The sequence below is a fragment of the Triplophysa rosa genome, linkage group LG15, assembly GCF_024868665.1.
Source record: "Triplophysa rosa linkage group LG15, Trosa_1v2, whole genome shotgun sequence".
Taxonomy (NCBI): domain Eukaryota; kingdom Metazoa; phylum Chordata; class Actinopteri; order Cypriniformes; family Nemacheilidae; genus Triplophysa; species Triplophysa rosa.
The window spans coordinates 6,602,437-6,620,209 of NC_079904.1; the positions used below are offsets into that span (position 1 = coordinate 6,602,437).

Sequence of the window (17,773 nt, forward strand, 5' to 3'; positions counted from 1 at the left end):
AAATGACATTTTATCCATATGGTTATATTTTTTTTGTTCAGTTAATAAACGATTTAGACCATTTTAAAGACTACGTTATGAAAAAAAAAACGTGTTGCATAAACTGCTCAAAACTAAAGTGTAAAGTTTTATCTAAAAAATATCCAAACCTGATTTAAACTCATGTCAATAATATTAGCTTTAATGTAAATGGTTGATATTAATAGTCTATAAAAAAATATTGACAAATACTCATAGGCCAATAAATAAATGCCCCATGGCTACCAAACTAAGACAAAAAAAAACATATAGTAAAAGGTCTACATTTATCAGATTTATCAGTTATTATATATTTTTATAATAAATTCTCAATTCCCAATTTCAAATTTAATTAACATTATGCGTATAAATATCAAGAAAAAAGTCTGATCGTTTGTCAGAAATACAACACATGTCCTTTCAACTTTTAACTGAATATATTTTTCTGGGGAAAAAACAATTGTAGCAAATCCATCCTTATCACTACTACCAGTGGCGAACTCAAAGGCTATGAGCAGATGGGGACCTCTACTGGCCATAAAAAGGTGATGCAAAAGAAAGAAAAAAATATTCATGAAAAAAATAACAACTCTATTGTGCTGTTTGTTTCAACATACAAATAATAGCATTATTATAAAAAATAATAAATAAATAATAAATAAACTTTATATGTATCATATCAGGTTTTTGGCTGGGATATGCTCCAGAGGATAAACAGGTTCTGAGAATGAATGGACAGATTGATATCAGTGTTTTGCTATTGTAACTTCATCCAGTAGACGGCCTTGTGTCTCCAGATTCATTAAATCCTCCATGTGTAAGTGTCCTTCATGGCTGTCCTTCAAAAAGAGACACAGCTGGAAGAGAGAAAAAGCTTTTTACACCAGTCTATCTAACAAATTGTGTTACCATTTTTATGTTTAGTATGAATACTCATTATGGTCTTGTTCAATTACACAGAAATTACTTTACATGTATGGTCAGGTTGACTAGATTAACAAAGAAAAACAATTTCTTGGTAGAATTGGAAGTACACGTGGTCTTACTTGGTGTGCTTCTGATAGATCTCTGTGATGCACGAATCCCGCTCTTACTCAGTTGGGGCACTGGAGGCCTCACAGGACCTGGGCGTATCCCTGCGTTCCACTGGGAGGTCTTTATAGAGTCCTTGTGTTCTGGACGTGTTTCCAAACTCTGTATTGCCCATTGTGGCCTGTTTTGTTTTTGCTTACCTGCTGCATTCAGGTCCAAGGACAAAAACATCTGTGAAAATACACAAATATGTGTTTTCTTGTATTTTTAACGATAAACTCCAATTAAGTAAAAACTCGTTTTTTTCCCAAGTAACACAATGTCATCATTTTCCATTGTGCAGCACATTTCCATGCTATTCCATGTAACGGTCTATTCAATATGTAGGATGCCTCTTGGTTATGTAGTCCCAGGAGAATTTCTTACATGCTGCTGCTTCCGTTATGAGAATCAACAAGGCAATCACATGACAATTATTTTGGCTTACCAAAGATTTGGCCTTGCGCAGTTTGTATGTTGAATAAGATGGTGCCTTCATTGCGTTTTCCTGTTTTGTTGTATTGGAATTAACACTCTTGCCCTTTATGAGTCTGTAGAGATAAAGATAGAGTAGCATTACTCACAAAAATGCACACACATGCAAAAAATATGAAAAATTAAAACATTTAACTTACGCTTTTCTCGCATGCTCCACTGGGTCAAGGTTATCCAAGTAGTTAAAGCGCATTGTATCAGTGGGGTGTCTATCTGAGTCTCTCCATGGTGGTAGACCTTTGGTTGATTTCCCTAAGCCATTCCCATCTTTATTCGTCCCATGCAGACTCGAGAGGACAAGCGTTGAGTCCTTGTGACCAGTCAAAGAAAATGACCCCTCCATCTCATTGCTAATTACTTTCACCTCCGGGACAATGAACTCCTCCTTTGTAGGCACCTGGTGAAAACAATGAAATGTGGTGAAACACAAATTTTATTTTTTTCAATTTTGCTGTTATCCAAAACAGAATCGCCTTACCTTTGGCCGACTAACATGAAGCTCCTGCACCATCTCTATGTAATGTCTTTTCCATACACCTTGCTCAAACGGTGTTGGGGTAAATGTTATGTACCAGCCTAGTTTCAGACATTTAGGCATCCACAACTGGTCAAGCTCCACAAGGCTTTTCCAATGCCAGCTCACCTGCCGAACACAATATTACAGTAAATAAACACGACATAAAGCAGTTACTTAAAAATAAAATTGCTTTGTATTTTATTGATTTCAGTATTAAGATTATTCAAATAGAATTCAATTCAAAATATTGTTTCTTATTTTAGTGGCAAACCATACATCTAAGACAGGAAAAATTATGCATCAAACAAAAAGAAAAAAGGTTTTGGATATTAATAGAATATTATAATATTTTGTGCATTGCATAAAAACATTCCTGCAATGCCATTTATTAATTTATATTTATTAATTTAACAATGTCATGTTTAACACACCTGTGCACACCTACAGAGGCTTCGGGGGTCCAGGAATGAAAATATATACAGGGATATGACCCTGGGAAGAACTCTGGTGAAGTCAACGGCATCCTCTGGTACGCAGCTGTCCAAAGTCTGTCTGAGATACTTCATCTGGCTGACAGAGCACCTGGAGAAAAAATCGTGTAGCACCTGTTTCCGTTGGCTGTCTGTCCACTTCTCAAACTGGGAAAAATAGAGACAGGAGCAAATGTGAAAAACAGAAAATTGTGAATAGAAAAAATGAAAAGGAACAGATAAAATATGCAATTTAAACTTGATGACAAAACTAGAGTATAAACGTCACAATTTTGTGAGAAGTTCCTTACCCATTTTCCAAGCAGATTTCTTCGTTCTTCAAAAACCTATAAGTAAGTTTCCATAATTTGCACAAACCTCTAATATAAGAATGTAATTGTATAATGTAATGTGATATTTTTTTCATATTATAGGATGATAAGGACCATTGTACTGTTTGCACTGTGACTGGTGCACTTACATGAGCGTTAGAAATCTGATGATTTAGAGGTGTCCAGGTGCTCAGTTTGGTCTGCATTTTGGTGCTGGGTGCTTGTGGCATTTTTCAATAAAAAATCAGAAGTTTAGATTCAGCTCCATCAAGTAGGCATTGATTTCCAGCTTGGAAACAAAAACAGGAAACACACCTAGTAGAACCCATTACAGTAACCTGCAAATGTAAAAAGAAAACACTTACAATCTGCAGCAAGCCAGCAAGGTCAAATCAAAATGATCATACTAGCTGTCATCACAAGACCAGGAAATATTTCTCGCTTCTTGGTTTACCGATGCGCTATTGATGGTTTTGATCGTTCAGCACCGCACAGTTTACCAGTCTCCATAGCAATCACGTTCCTTCTCACTCTGCCACGCCCCTTCCAAACATACCCGCCCCTTTATCCGGGCAACCACCAATCAGCACCCCCAACTTCGTTTCATGATAGTGAGGAGACGCTCCTCGCTCCAGACGGCCTCTGGCGAAAGCGACGGTGACATCCCATGGTGAATTCAAGCCGTTTTTTATTTACCGAACACGACGTTTGGATCTCATGTGTTTTTTCACGCTCATGACTGATGTGCCTTTATGTAGAACAAGAGCAATAGATCGGTGGCGCGTCACCGTCTCATGCGCGCCTCCTGTAAAAAAAACCCTTCAAACCTGCAGAAAGACACACAGGGATCTTATTGTTAGAGAAGAGAGAGATCTCGCACGTGAGACCACCAGAGAGGTAAGAATGATACACTGGCTTTTCGTTATCGGATAAATTGTTTGTTATATTTATATATAGTTGTTTTTATAGGGTCATGGTACACCTATGTGTAAATCACCTTTTTTGTAGTTTACAGCGCAGCGGCGACGCGCTTCCCCAAAGGATATCCCATCTGTTAATACAATTTTGCGCCTTTTACTGATTTCTTTATGAACGCGCATAGTGTTAAAGTAAAAACACATGACTTAATTTACATGTAAATTAAAAATAATTTCAAGTCATAAAAAACATATTTTTGTAAAAAAAAGCGTCAACAAAATATAGGCCTACTTACTATATATATATAACTTAAATATATATATTTAATGAATGCATGTATTTTATGTTTTTTAACGTTACGTTTGCATGAAATGAAATAGGTGTCAGACAGCCTACTGAACTAAAACGGGATAAACAAAATTTAGAAATAAGATCCAGATTTTATTTTTCTTATTTCATTTTTACTGAATACATTAGTTCCTGCCTGGTCCCTTGGGTAGTACACAAAAAGCATTTTATTTACTGCCACAATATAACAGTGCTTTTGATCACGTATTGTTCACTTTAAAAATATTTCCCACGCCTTGGAGAATCTTCTGAAGATGTTTCATGTTTAAATAAACTGTCACCCCAGCCATGAATAATTCATATCACTCACAATTATGCTTTTCATCCACAGATTAACCGTTGAGATTTCTTGCACAACGAAACCACACTAAAGACCCATACACGCACAACCAACCCATACACGTACAACCAAAACTGTATCTACAACAAATAATGGCTTGAAATGCACTGAAAAGACAAGGAGTTAGTAAGGCACAGCAAAATGGACAAGCACACCATATCCTTGCAATTCCAGTCTTATGTCAATCAGCAAGTAATTTATGAGGAAATGGAGGAGCTCAGATTTTCCTGATAAACATTAATTTCTTTGGCTGCAAGCTTTGGAGTAAATCTCAGTCATGGCTGTCATTTGGATGCTATTTAACATGCTTACTGCATGTATGGCGATCAATATGGAAGCTACTGGGAGCCACAGCATGTTTACCTGTGAACCGATCACATTACGGATGTGCCAGGGCCTCTCCTACAATACCACATTCATGCCCAACCTTTTAAATCACTATGACCAGCAATCCGCTGCTCTCGCAATGGAGGTAATGTATCTATCATCGTCGACTGGCTGTTTAAAAGACATGATCAAATTGCATTGTATTAATCTAGGGTTGTAACCACAATGATCTGATATCCATGTGATCTCAACAGAGTTTACAGCAATATGCTTCACACATGGAAGTTTATATTATATTCAAAGACGAATTTAGTTTGTTTGTTAAATCTTTATTATTATTAAAACTATTTTATGTTACTAACCACATTACAGTATGTAGAACAGACAATTCAGTTCACATTACAGAAATGTTTAAAGTGAAAATCATCTCTATTCGCTCCTGCGGCACTTTGCTAAATCACTATTCTGAAATATCCGGATAAAACAAATTTTCAGTCCTCTTTGTCATGCGGCGATGACCAAATAAGTATCTTATAACTGTTTACGTAACAAGGTTGCAATACACTAGCATGCTAGAGTAAATGACACAATGCCTGCTGTTAAGAGCAGTTAAGGGTGCCTGGGTGCGTTATTTATTTTGATTGCTTTATAATCTGTGTATCTGCATCCGTAACGCCTGAATTGATTCTAGCCGATGGTTAATCCTCTTTACTGGGAGGCAGCGTTCCACTGAGCCCACTGAGAGCAGCTGTATTAGCTTGTTACAGTGGCCAGTGTATCTATAAACACACAGCACTGTAAACGTAAAACCTACTGTCCTTAATCACAAGCTTTTGAATATAATTCACTGTAATCCAACTTCCATAGAATTGGGTAGAAAACGGATAAAAAGAGATGAATAGTAAAAAATGAATGGATGAGTTTAGTTTAGTTCATGCTCTTGTATGTTTGTATAGATATGTGGAGTTATATAACCTTTTGCACTGTACCACAAAGTGAGACTTTGTAAGCCCACTTTTGCACAAAGGATTACACGATCAGTGCAGAAATGTATTCAGATATTTTTCTTAAATTTAAAATTTTTATGTGTAGTGGTCACGTCACATGCATTTTATTATAAAATGATATTTTATTATTATTTAATTTGTATTATTTATAAATAGCATAGAACTTAATTTCAATAATACAAAACTATAGATGCACCGATACTAAATTTCTCCACCAATACCGATTATTCAGAGTGATATCTGCTGATGCAGATACCGATAGTATGGTGGTTATATTAACTCGCATTTACTAAATTCTGACGATTCAATTAATATTTCTTAATTTTCTGAATGTTATTAATTCATCAACTACTAAGACTGATGATGATTCTGATGATTTCAAACTGGTGATGTTTCTTAACATTTTCTACACACAGAGTACAAATTCGTCGCATTTTCCTGTCCTCTTTTGATTGACAGGATATGTCGGTCCTGATCATCGGCTGTTATTAAACTACCGGCCAATAGTGTGAAAATTCGCTTTTATCGGCCAAAACGATTATTGGCCAATTTATCGGTTCATCTCTATGCAAAACGTATGTATGTTAATCTTGATAGCACTTTTGGCATGTTTCCTGTTTACAAGAAAATCCAAACGAAAATTGATCAATTGAAAAATCCAAATTGAAAATTTTAAATAGTCGCTGAATAACTGTGATCTGGTGATACATAGCTTTTACTGTTTCAAAGAATGTGAAAACCATATATTTACTGGCAACCGCCTACTCTGGCTTCATAAAAGGCAAATTAAAGGTCCTTGTTATCAGATTCCAAAACACTGCAGGACAGTGGCATCATCTTGCGCTGAACTCTGGGTAACCTCATTTGTGAAGTAGGACAGTTGCCTTAAATGGAAGATATTCTGGGATTCGTGGTTGCATACCGTAATGGGAAGATTCCAAGAGAATGTGAACTGTGTGCAAGCACAGAGAATTCTGGGTAAACCCCAAAATGTTTTGCCATTGAAGATGCACTGATTGATGATGTTTGACATGTAGTTAATTTAAACTTCCTCCCCTGTTTGTCAAACATGCATGACCCTGTCCTCTTGTTATTTTAAGCGTGGTGTAGTCATTAAGGGCATCTAGCGGTGATGATGCAATCTGGCAACTCAAATCGAACTCAATTGTGATGATGTCAGGTTTATAAACAAGTCTAGATTTAAAAGATAGAAAACTTTTGTATTCAATACAAGTATCTAAATCTGACACTGAGACAGAATCGAAGACATTGAATTGATGAACTTTTTGAACTAAATAGCAAATATAGAATATAAAAATTAAATGTAGCTAATATAATACATAGAGTATAGAGCTACATATGGAATAGAATGTAGAATATAATAATCCCAAGTGTATAACATATATAGATTTATCCATAAGCACTTAGACAGTTATTATTGGAATGGTTGACCATTATTTCCCGTCCATATCTTCTTCTTTGTCCTTTTTCCTCCATCCCTCCCCCATGCAAGGTACTGCGGTTGCTGGGGAAACCGATCTCAATTGTATTGCAACAAAAGAGCAGGCTTTCTCTCTCAGGAGGTGGTCGTCACTCGCACTCTGACCTCTCTCCATTAGACCCCTCCCTCCGGCCGGGTCATTTATGCATCACTGGTTGCCATGGTACTGAAGTTGAATGAACATTGCCTTAAGATTAAATAGTGATTGGTAGGGAGAAGAGCTTGGCAAGGAAAATTCGAATGTATATATGATTAGGAAACGTTCTTGTTGTGGTTTTCAGAGTATGTCTTAAAATCTTAACAGTGCACATCCGCAGTCCTGGAGCTAAATGGTATCAATGAGCAGTGGGGGTGCACAGAGGCCTATGTAAGCTTGATTTATGAGCTGAGGGAGGGAAAAGCATATTTACTTGTGAATGGACGCTTTGGAAAAGGTCAGGTTAGGTGACTTGAATTTCTTCTGTTTGCTTCCTTGTTTTTTTTTCAGTATAACCAAGTAGATAGAATCGATAGGTCACCAAAAATCCTTTTGAACATTTAGTTAGTCACACAATATTACAACTTGTACATTTTAAGAAGCAGTTTTCATTATATTTCACGATTTATTTGAATGGTGTATTATAAAATCATCAGGATGAATAGAAAAACCAAAATGTGACTTATATCCCACATCTAACTCATCACACAGTATATATATACTACTAAAATACCTGAACTTTTTTTATTAGATGAATTTTATGCATAATAATTTAAAACCTTACAATGTCTTAACTGTACATAAACTACATAAACCTTTAGGCTTGAATAAGCAACATCATGCATGAGCATAGCTGTGTATTGTCTATAGCATAGCAATAGTATGGAGTCTTTAGAAATCTTCACATATAGTCTTTATCTTCTGTGGCACACACATAAATGCTCTGTGCTCAAAACTGCCTCTTCTGCTTTCGGCATGTTTACATCTCTGCACGTTTTGTTCCTAAATAATGTTCAGAAAAGCCCTCGAGAAACACGAAGACGCTGGAATGGACGTTGAGCAGGATGTGTATGTTTGCCCTTAAGGCAGCAATGGGCGAGATGCACACTTTTTTCAAATTCATCAGATCATACCATTACATGTAATATGGCATGACAGCCACGATGATGTAATGTTTTTGACCAGATTGTCAAATAAGGGCACTCACTTTATTTTTATCTTGTATAACAGACAGTGTGTTTCCACTCAATTGAGCTTAATGGTATGACCCAAGACCTTTTGTATCAAATGTGGTCACAGTAAAAACCATTGTCGTCAGCAAGCGCACATATCTATTTTCTCATGCATTTAATACAACAATGCAAGTCACTCACATTGGTGACCCAGACATTCCAGTGAAAACCATAAGTCTCAAAATTTGAGATAACGATCATTAAATTTTAATTTCAAGCATTCATTTCACTATGATTTCAATTGTTGACATGGCCTTACCGAGTCAATATATAATAAAGATATCAAGGTTACATTTTCACAGAATGTTCTTTGCATTATGTGGGATGATATTATGTAGAAAACAGTAAATCACAAAAAAATGACTTTGGATGGGTTTTCACAGACTGGGTCACATTATCAATCTTTAGTTGTGCTTATCATCTATTCAAATATAAATATTATCAATTTAAGTCAATTTGATTCTTGTGTTTAGTTATGTTTAATGGCAGTACGTGATGTTTTAGTGTCTAATCGGTGAAATCTGTGCTCATCCTTGTGTCATGTTGGCGGTTTAACGGTATATACTGTGTTAAATATGGATTATGCATGCGGAAATGATGCTGGATTTAGATCCTTTGTGTCAAAATCGGCAAGCATAATATCCATCCTAATCTCTTTTAACAGACATGGTTGGGCTAGTGTGCTGTCAGTGACTGAGTGATTTAGTTAGGAATAGGTATTATACATCCGGTATATCATATACTGTACTTGAAGTCTGGATAGTCCCCCCCACCCCGGATTGTATTCAATGAGAGCTCAAAACAAATTTAATCTTATTAAAAGAATTGCCATTTAGAAAAATCATGAAAGATTATAAAATTAAAGTCATATGAAACACACACATACACACTGTACATACACTATGATAGCAACATTATCATTTCATGTTAGCATCAATGACTGAACTTTGTGCTAGAGAAAATGGATTCAAATTGGAGCAGAAAGACGTTTTTTACTCTTTTAATCATTGTTAATGTGGGCTGTAAACCATAGTCAGTTCGGTTCCTTTTCAAATTTGACACAAGGGGTGTCTCAGAACCCCCACCCTACCATCACAAAAGCCTTTACTCTGCAGGGGTGGAGACATCATTGTCTATCTGTCTGGTCCTGGGTGGAGCCTTTCTCCTTTTCTCCCCAGGGATTTGCATATTTATGTCCGGCCCAAAGCTGGTGCTACTCCCAGAATGCCTCATAGTGTATGGAGGCCTCACCAATAAACAGCATGTCTCCACTCCCCAAACAAAACCCTCCCTAGAGAAATGAAGGAGGTGCATTACTGCTCACTGGAGATCAAATGTACAGTATATGCATATGCTATTCAAATCCAAAATAGCTGTTTAGGGATTCTGAAGTCAGCTACTGTTTTTCAGATTGGCACGAAAACTAGTGTAACAAATAAAAAAAGTGTCAGCATGTTTATTGTTTAAATAGATTAATACTATGCCAGCAGGTTGCCAATAAAATACCAGTATACGTTTCTGAAAAAACTACTGCATGTGTACATGACAAATTTATCACTATACATACTTATCACTATTTTGGGAAAGCTATATATCTAGTTCTTTTTCAGTGCGTACTGTTTTCAGAAACAAAGTATGCACTAGATATAGCCAAACTGTGTTTTGATGAAAAGCATCTGCAGAAAAATGAAATGTTTTGTCATCAATTATTCACCTGATGTTGATCAAAACCTGTATGTGTAGAACACAAAAGAAGATATTTTGAGAAATGTCTCAGTGGTTTTGTGTCCATGCAGTGGAAGTCAATGGGGGCGATCTTGTTTGGTCACCAACGTTCTTGAAAATATCTTCTTTTGTGTTCTGCAGTAGAAAGAAAGTCATACAGGTTTGGCATGACATGATGAGTAAACGGTAAGAATTTTCATTTTGGGGTGAACAATACTTTTAATTCTTATCTGTCTTAATATTTTTTTTTTGGTGCCCTCTACCCAGCCTTTTCATCCTATGGTAAACTTGGAGTGCTCCACAGAAATACGCCCCTTCCTGTGTGCCCTCTATGCACCCGTGTGCACCGAGTACGGCCGCGTGACCCTGCCGTGTCGACGCCTGTGCCAGCGTGCCAAAAGTGATTGCTACAAGCTCATGGACATGTTTGGGGTCAGCTGGCCAGATGAGATGGAGTGTAGCAGGTACAAAATCCCTTTTTTAAAGTTCTGCATTTCCGTAAGACATCTTCATTTTAAAAAAGACTCCATCATACCCTATAATAGTACCGAATAGTTACCTCATGATCGTCTATGTAATCTGTTTTTCTTTTAGGTTTCCAGAATGTGATGAGTCTTATCCACGCACCATAGATCTGCTCCCCAGCAGTGACGGTACGGAAGAATCTCCTTCGTCTGTTCAACGGGACTATGGATTCTGGTGCCCGCGAGAGTTAAAGATCGACCCCGAGCTGGGCTACTCATTCATGGGCGTGCGCGACTGCTCGCCTCCCTGCCCGAACATGTACTTCCGCAAAGATGAGCTCATCTTCTCCCGCTATTTCATCGGGGTGGTCTCCATCGTCTGCCTGTCAGCCACGCTCTTTACCTTCCTGACCTTCCTCATCGACGTCGGCCGGTTTCGCTACCCCGAGAGGCCCATCATCTTCTACGCCGTCTGCTACATGATGGTGTCCCTGGTCTTCTTCCTAGGCTTCCTTTTGGAGGATCGCGTGTCGTGCAACACTGCAAGCACGGGTCGATTCCGCGCCTCCACCGTCACCCAGGGCTCCCACAACAAGGCCTGCACGTTGCTTTTCATGACTCTCTACTTCTTCACCATGGCAGGAAGCGTGTGGTGGGTCATCCTCACCATCACCTGGTTCCTGGCTGCCGTCCCCAAATGGGGAAGCGAAGCTATTGAGAAGAAGGCTTTGCTCTTCCATGCGGTGGCTTGGGGGGTACCCGGGACCCTCACCATCACCCTTATGGCAATGAACAAAATCGAAGGCGATAGCATGAGCGGCGTTTGTTTTGTTGGGTTGTATGACCTAATGGCCCTGCGCTGGTTCCTCTTGGTTCCTCTGGCACTGGATGTGGTCGTAGGCGTGGTGCTGTTGTTAGCAGGCATCGCGGCGCTGAATAGGGTCAGAATGGAGATTCCGTTAGAGAAGGAGAACCAGGACAAACTGGTGAAGTTCATGATTCGGATTGGAGTGTTTTCGGTGCTTTATCTGGTGCCGTTGCTGACAGTCATCGGCTGCTATCTGTATGAGCAGAGCTACAGATCAGTTTGGGAGAACACATGGGTACAAGAGCGATGCAGAGAGTACCACATCCCCTGTCCCATGAAGGTAAGAATCAAATGCTATGAGGTTTTTACATATGTTCAGACTGTAACTTAAACTTCTTAGGGGCTGTTCAAGGAAGGGATAGTTCACCCCAAAATAAAAGATGTCATGATTTCTTCACCCTCATGTTGATAAAACCTATAAAATTGTATCAGTCCTTCTTCTGTGGAACACAAAAGAAGATATTTTGAGAAATGGTTTTGGGTTCATACAATGGAAGTCAATGGGGGCCAATGTTGTTTGATTACCAACGTTCTTCAGAATATCTTCTTTTATGTTCTGCAGAAGAAAGTCAGTCACACAGGTTTGGAATGACATGAGGGGTGAGTAAATGATTAAAGAAATTTCACTTTTTGTTAGAATAATCGCTTTAATAGGAAATAGGGATGCACCGATACCATTTTTTAAAGACCGAGTACCGATATTTTTTCTGGTACTCGTCGATACCGATACCTATAACCGATGCCTGTATAATGTACAATAATGTTAATAAACCAGTATCTTACTGGTACATTTTCTTTTTTTCTTTTGTTTTTAGGTCTACTTAAATTTAAGTACTATTTTTTAATCAAGTTCTATTTTTTATGATAAGTAGCACAATTTTACTAGCACATTTACTTCAGTTTACTAAAGTAAACAATATACTCTGTGGTCAAATTATTAAAAAAATTAAGGGGGGTGGTGTGGTAAAATGTGAGTGTATTATAACTTGTTCAAGTCAACCGGACTTTTATTTTGACGGGACGCCGCAAAGAGCGTTTGTTTAAGTTAACCGGACTTTTATTTTGACAGATCGCCGCAAATGGTGTTTGTTTATGTGTTCGTGTCTCGTGCAGTGAAACGCTGGCGCTGAAAGCTCCACAAGCACAATGCGTTCAGTACACGCAACCGCACCCGCACCCGCACCACTCTTTCACACACGGTAACGCAAAACAAGCAGAACACATATTTAAACAGTATCTGAATATTTCGTTAACTGTTACGTTAGCTGTTCAGCGCTAATTTCTTGTTAGGAAATGCCTGGATTCATCGATTCCGTCCGCGTTTTCCGCATTGCGGAAATCATAGGGCTCTATGTATGTCACGTGAGGTATCGGTCTTTGGTATCGGTGTGTCATTACGAGTACGAGTACATGAGCTTGGTATCGGGCCGATACTGGTATGGGTATCAGTGCATCCCTAAAAAGGAATATATTTATAGACCTCACACTTTCTATGTTGTTTCCAGTAAGCTCAAATGAGATTCTACTTCTTTGTCGCTTTTTAATAATTGAGAACTTCCACGGTCTCTGAAACTCCCTGTGCTCTGTATTAGAGCATATGATGGTATATTAATATATGATGGTATGGTATATTATATATATATATATATATATGTATGTTTGTATATACTGTATGTATATACTAATATATTAGTATAGCATCATATGTAGATTTCCTTCAGCGAAAACGTTTTTATAAACCACTTAGTAAATTCGTTTTGGAACATTGGCACTGAAAGTACTGTATATATAAAACAAACAGACATGAAATTAATGAAGATGATTAAAAACAATAGAATATTACAGTCTACTCAAATATGACCTTCGTCTGACATTTAAAGCTGTGTCTCAATGAAATATGAATATACCTAATGCCTAACATGATGCAAAGCAACAGAAGCATAAACAAGCACTTAGACTCTGTCATGGAATGACTTCAGGGGCCCGTTTCAGAAAGGAGGTTTAGTGAAAACTCTGAGTATATTAACCCTGAAATGAGGGAAACTCTGGGTTTTCCGTTTCAGAATGTGAGGTATGTCAAACCTGAGAAAGCGGGGTAACTCAAGCCCGTTTCTAAAGGAGAGGTATCTTATACTCAGAGTCAGTAACCATAGTAACTTACTCTGTGAACCTAACCTGGTCGGGAGCAGGTTTTCTTTGGTAAACCCAGAGTTTATTTCGATCTCCTCCCCCTTTTTAAAGCGCAAGTGGTGTAACTCATCCATTCATTCATTAATACAGTCATTCATGGCACACATTTTGATTACACAGAGACCATCTCAGTGACTTATACTGTATGTCATATGTGCTTTTATAGAGGATTCATGAAGAGGCTGCATTAATTCATTGGAATGTACTTTGATTTCAGGAGAGCACCGAGTGGAATTTTGTCATTTCCCTGTGCATTTTTATTAAAACTGTACCGTTTTTCTTTACATGTATCAAAATATATCTCATCCATCCTTACACATAAATAAAGTGCATGAATAAAGAAATGAATAAATACAGACATACATGCAGAAATGAAGCGATAAAGGTAATAAACAAGTAAATTTGACATGCAGCCATTCCAAGTGAAATCTGTTCAGAGCAGGATTCGAACCGGCGATCAGTCTAACTTTGCACGAGAGTCTGACGCCCTACAGGTGTCCTATACACCATGACGTCTTACTTGCGTAACTACAGCACTCATGGCGAGTGAGAACATACGATTTTTTTATTATTTCTGTTGTTTCATTCATTTAATGATTAATTTATTTGTTTATTGGTATCAATTTATTAATTTAAACTTAAGTCATTTTCAGGACATCAGTAAATCGAGCGGAAAGTGTGCCTCACTCTCATGTGCTTTCTGCCGCCATGTTGCTTTTTTTGGTGCTGTTGCCATGGTGAATCGTGCTATCTTCGCTCAATTGATGATGGCTTTTTAAATCAATGGTGCACGCGCGTAACCTAGAGTGAACTTACTCAGAGTGGATTGAACTAATTGAAATCACCTGTTCTGAAACCGAAAACTCAGAGTTGCGATTCTCTGAGTAAATCAACTCAGAGTTCACATTTTAACTCGGTGTTGGTTGAACCTCCTTATTGAAACAGGCCCCAGCTCAGTGAACATCAGGACCTAAGTAATGATGTTTATCCATATGTATATGTGCCTGAGGCAGTGAAGCATTGGTTTTAATGAGGCTCTGTCTACTGCAACTTGTGGTAAATAGAAAGGACAGTATTGTGTCATGCTACAGTAATGCTGTAGTACACTTTATGAAGTGTCTGTTTTCATAAATGCTGTATTTGTGGGCAAGGCTCAAATTAACATCCACCCATAAGCAAATATATGCAAATTGTACCTTTGTGAGTAAATATAAGGGAGTTAAAGGTCCAGTGTATCAAATTTAACAGCATCTAGCGGTGAGGTTGCGAATTGCATCCAACGGCTCACTTCACCCCCCCCTTTCGAAGCGCTACGGTGGCTGACACAGAACATGTCGTCACGTTTTCGCTTCCTTACCGAAGGAGATAACGTATTTACGAAACACGCTCTGTAGAGCAGTTTGTCCCTTTAGGGCTACTGTAGAAACAACATGGCGAATTCCATGCAACTGTGGCGCAAGAAATAGCTCATTCTAAGGTAATAAAAACACTGCTTCATTATGTAAGGTCTTTATACATCTCTGAAGACATACTAGATCCTCCAAAAAAATTAATACAGCACCTTTAATTATAAGAATAATCATCTGACCATCAGTAATGTAAGTGGTGCAATCGATTCAAATCAAATAGGAAGTGTCTACAAAAACAAACTGAAATGAATAAATACCTTTCTGTTTATAAATGAAATATATTTGACATATTATGCTCGCTCTCTGGTTGTAGTATGTGTGCATTATTGTATTGCCCAAAGAAATGGTGGTGGAACATACAATGTTTCATTGATGGCAACATGAATTAAATATGTGACAGTAATATATATAGATATAAAAACAGGATGAAAACATTTAGAGCAGAAGAAATGCTCCATCTAGCATAAAAAGATGTGTGTGTGTGTGTGTAGAGAGAGAAAGAGATAATATGACTGTGTGGGCAGCAGTATGTTTATGCCTGTGGCAAGTGTGCAGTGAGCCGAGATAAAAGCACTTCCCATTCACACCACCCAGGGCTAAACATACATACAGTACAGAAAACTACTCACGCACACGTGCACACACTACTGTCACGGGAAAATGTGCCTGTATGTCCTGATGACAGATTTAACTTTTTTAGGCCTTACATTGTGTATAGAAATGCTTGTATTAGAATTTGAGAATCTTTTGCCATTGTCTTCGCAGGTAGAGCAGACAAGCAGGCCAGATATCGCCTTGTTCCTCATCAAGTACCTGATGATGCTGGTGGTGGGCATTCCGTCAGTGTTCTGGGTCGGCAGTAAAAAAACCTGCTTTGAATGGGCCAGCTTCTTTACTGGACATCGCAGGAAAGAGTAAGTTCCCTGTAGTGTTAAAATCAGTTTTATGTTCCTGTTTTCTATTTTATATATCCCTGTCCCATCCCTGTGCCATGTATCAGGGCATTAACCTCCTCTCCTTCCCTTTGTTCCAACATCTCCCCCCTTCTCCCTCGCTCCTCTATGCCCGCCACCTTCCCTCTCTCTCTTCCCCCACTCCTTCTTCACTCTCTCCCCACTTCACCACCTCCATCACCCCCACCTTTAGCAGCGCAGTGAACGAGAGCCGTCAGGTGCTCCAGGAGCCCGACTTCACCCAGCTCCTCCTCAGGGACCCCAACACTCCTGTGGTGAGAAAGTCTAGGGGCACCTCCACGCAGGGCACCTCCACCCACGCCTCCTCCACGCACCTTGCCATGTTGGACGAGCCCCCCAGCGCCAGCACTAGCCGGGCGAGCAGCGTGCGGAGCAAAGCCAGCAGTTACCATGGCAGCCTGCACCGCTCTCGAGATGAAAGGTGAGGCCGTATTGAATGAAAAGGGCATTATGGGATCGCGTCATGTATGTACGATGTGTGACGCTGCCATAGTATTTGGGTACAATTTTGTATTAGCTATTTTTGACTGGATGAATCTGAAATAGCTCTCTAATCAAAGTTGTAGACGTCACTGAATGTCTCATTGTTTTCGCCATCAGGTACACAGCCTGTAGTTACCGTGGAGCCGAGGACCGCCTGCCTCACGGGAGCACCCTGCTGCTTAATGACCTGCTTCAGCACTGCAGCGTCAACCGTCTTGACAGCCACTCGCGACACGGCAGCCTGCAGCGCCTGGAGAGCCAATCACGGCACAGCAGCGTGCGTGACCTCAGCATTACTGCGCAGGCCATCCAAAGCGGCCCTGGCAACGGGATTCACCCCGTCATGGAGGAGGATGGAACAAAGGCGTGAACCTAAATGTGGGAACAAATGCAAAAGACAAAATGAGTAGAGAACGTGAAGAATTCACATTGACTCAGATGTGTGTGAATGGCACAGTGAAAGTATTACATTTATGAGCCGATTTATTTCAAAGGGACTTTGGGTAGTCCATTCAAGCTATATGATTTTCCACTCCTCAATCTGTGGAAATCTAAAAAGGGACCTTGGGGGTACATGCACCACGTTGTACCAGTCAGCTACGTGAAGAGAAGAAGCAAAATACTGTTTCTAAATGCTAAAAAAAAAATGTTTCTGCATCAACAGGGTTACACGTAAGGGCTTCTTTTGCATCATTCTGTGATGTCTTGAGGTGCTTACTGTTTGTTGTTCCAATGCTTTAAAATGACTTTTTACCACTATGGACATGGTTTGAATTGCTTTGTTTTTTATTGTCTGTTGCACTTTTTACCATTTTGTAGGACACAACTAGTGTTGTATACTGACAGCCCTGGACATTCTGGGGTTGGACTATTTGAAGTATGAAGAGCTTGTTTTGAAAACGTAAAAATGTCTCATTTTAGAATAGATATTATAGACATATTTCTGAAATTGGCATATCAACCAAGCTCTTCTCTGTTGAGTTTTAGCACTAACATACTTAGTCGTCATATTCAATGTAATTTACCGAAAACTGTGAAAATGCTTTTTTGATCATGTGTCCATAAATAAACATAAATAAGAAATATCACCACTCCACACATTAATAT

The 17,773-nt window shown here is 38.8% G+C and overlaps 2 protein-coding genes across 4 annotated transcripts; one reads left to right on the top strand and one right to left on the bottom strand.

The window, feature by feature from the left end:
- Positions 1-358: 358 nt before the first annotated feature.
- On the bottom strand, positions 359-3,426 carry fbxo16 (F-box protein 16). Of its 2 annotated transcripts, none has more exons than XM_057353504.1 (9): positions 3,358-3,426; positions 3,053-3,241; positions 2,883-2,918; positions 2,533-2,739; positions 2,063-2,227; positions 1,725-1,981; positions 1,538-1,640; positions 1,065-1,281; positions 359-875 (listed from the first exon to the last, which is right to left on the bottom strand). In XM_057353504.1, exons 2-9 carry the CDS (start codon positions 3,131-3,133, stop codon positions 847-849), a joined length of 1,095 nt encoding a protein of 364 aa, XP_057209487.1. In that variant the 5' UTR covers positions 3,134-3,241; positions 3,358-3,426; the 3' UTR covers positions 359-846. The 2 variants fall into 2 exon arrangements, with proteins under 2 accessions (XP_057209487.1, XP_057209486.1); XM_057353503.1 differs by having other exon boundaries at positions 3,053-3,192; positions 3,269-3,398.
- A 92-nt stretch (positions 3,427-3,518) lies between these two features.
- fzd3a (frizzled class receptor 3a) lies at positions 3,519-17,610 on the top strand. Of its 2 annotated transcripts, none has more exons than XM_057352276.1 (7): positions 3,519-3,800; positions 4,501-4,981; positions 10,546-10,742; positions 10,873-11,890; positions 15,975-16,123; positions 16,359-16,604; positions 16,784-17,610. In XM_057352276.1, the coding sequence occupies exons 2-7, from the start codon at positions 4,787-4,789 to the stop codon at positions 17,034-17,036; spliced, it is 2,058 nt and encodes a 685-aa protein (XP_057208259.1). In that variant the 5' UTR covers positions 3,519-3,800; positions 4,501-4,786; the 3' UTR covers positions 17,037-17,610. The 2 variants fall into 2 exon arrangements, with proteins under 2 accessions (XP_057208259.1, XP_057208258.1); XM_057352275.1 differs by having other exon boundaries at positions 3,520-3,800; positions 16,356-16,604.
- Positions 17,611-17,773: the final 163 nt, after the last annotated feature.

Coding starts and splice junctions, on each gene's coding strand:
- fbxo16 (XM_057353504.1), bottom strand. CDS start 3,133: ATGCCACAAGCACCCAGCACCAAAATGCAGACCAAACTGAGCACCTGG. Junction 1,641..1,724: donor GTGGAGCATGCGAGAAAAGC/GTAAGTTAAATG, acceptor TTATCTCTACAG/ACTCATAAAGGGCAAGAGTG. Junction 876..1,064: donor ATCTATCAGAAGCACACCAA/GTAAGACCACGT, acceptor TCTCTCTTCCAG/CTGTGTCTCTTTTTGAAGGA.
- fzd3a (XM_057352275.1), top strand. CDS start 4,787: ATGGCTGTCATTTGGATGCTATTTAACATGCTTACTGCATGTATGGCG. Junction 16,124..16,355: donor ACTGGACATCGCAGGAAAGA/GTAAGTTCCCTG, acceptor CCCCACCTTTAG/CAGCGCAGTGAACGAGAGCC. Junction 16,605..16,783: donor CACCGCTCTCGAGATGAAAG/GTGAGGCCGTAT, acceptor TTTCGCCATCAG/GTACACAGCCTGTAGTTACC.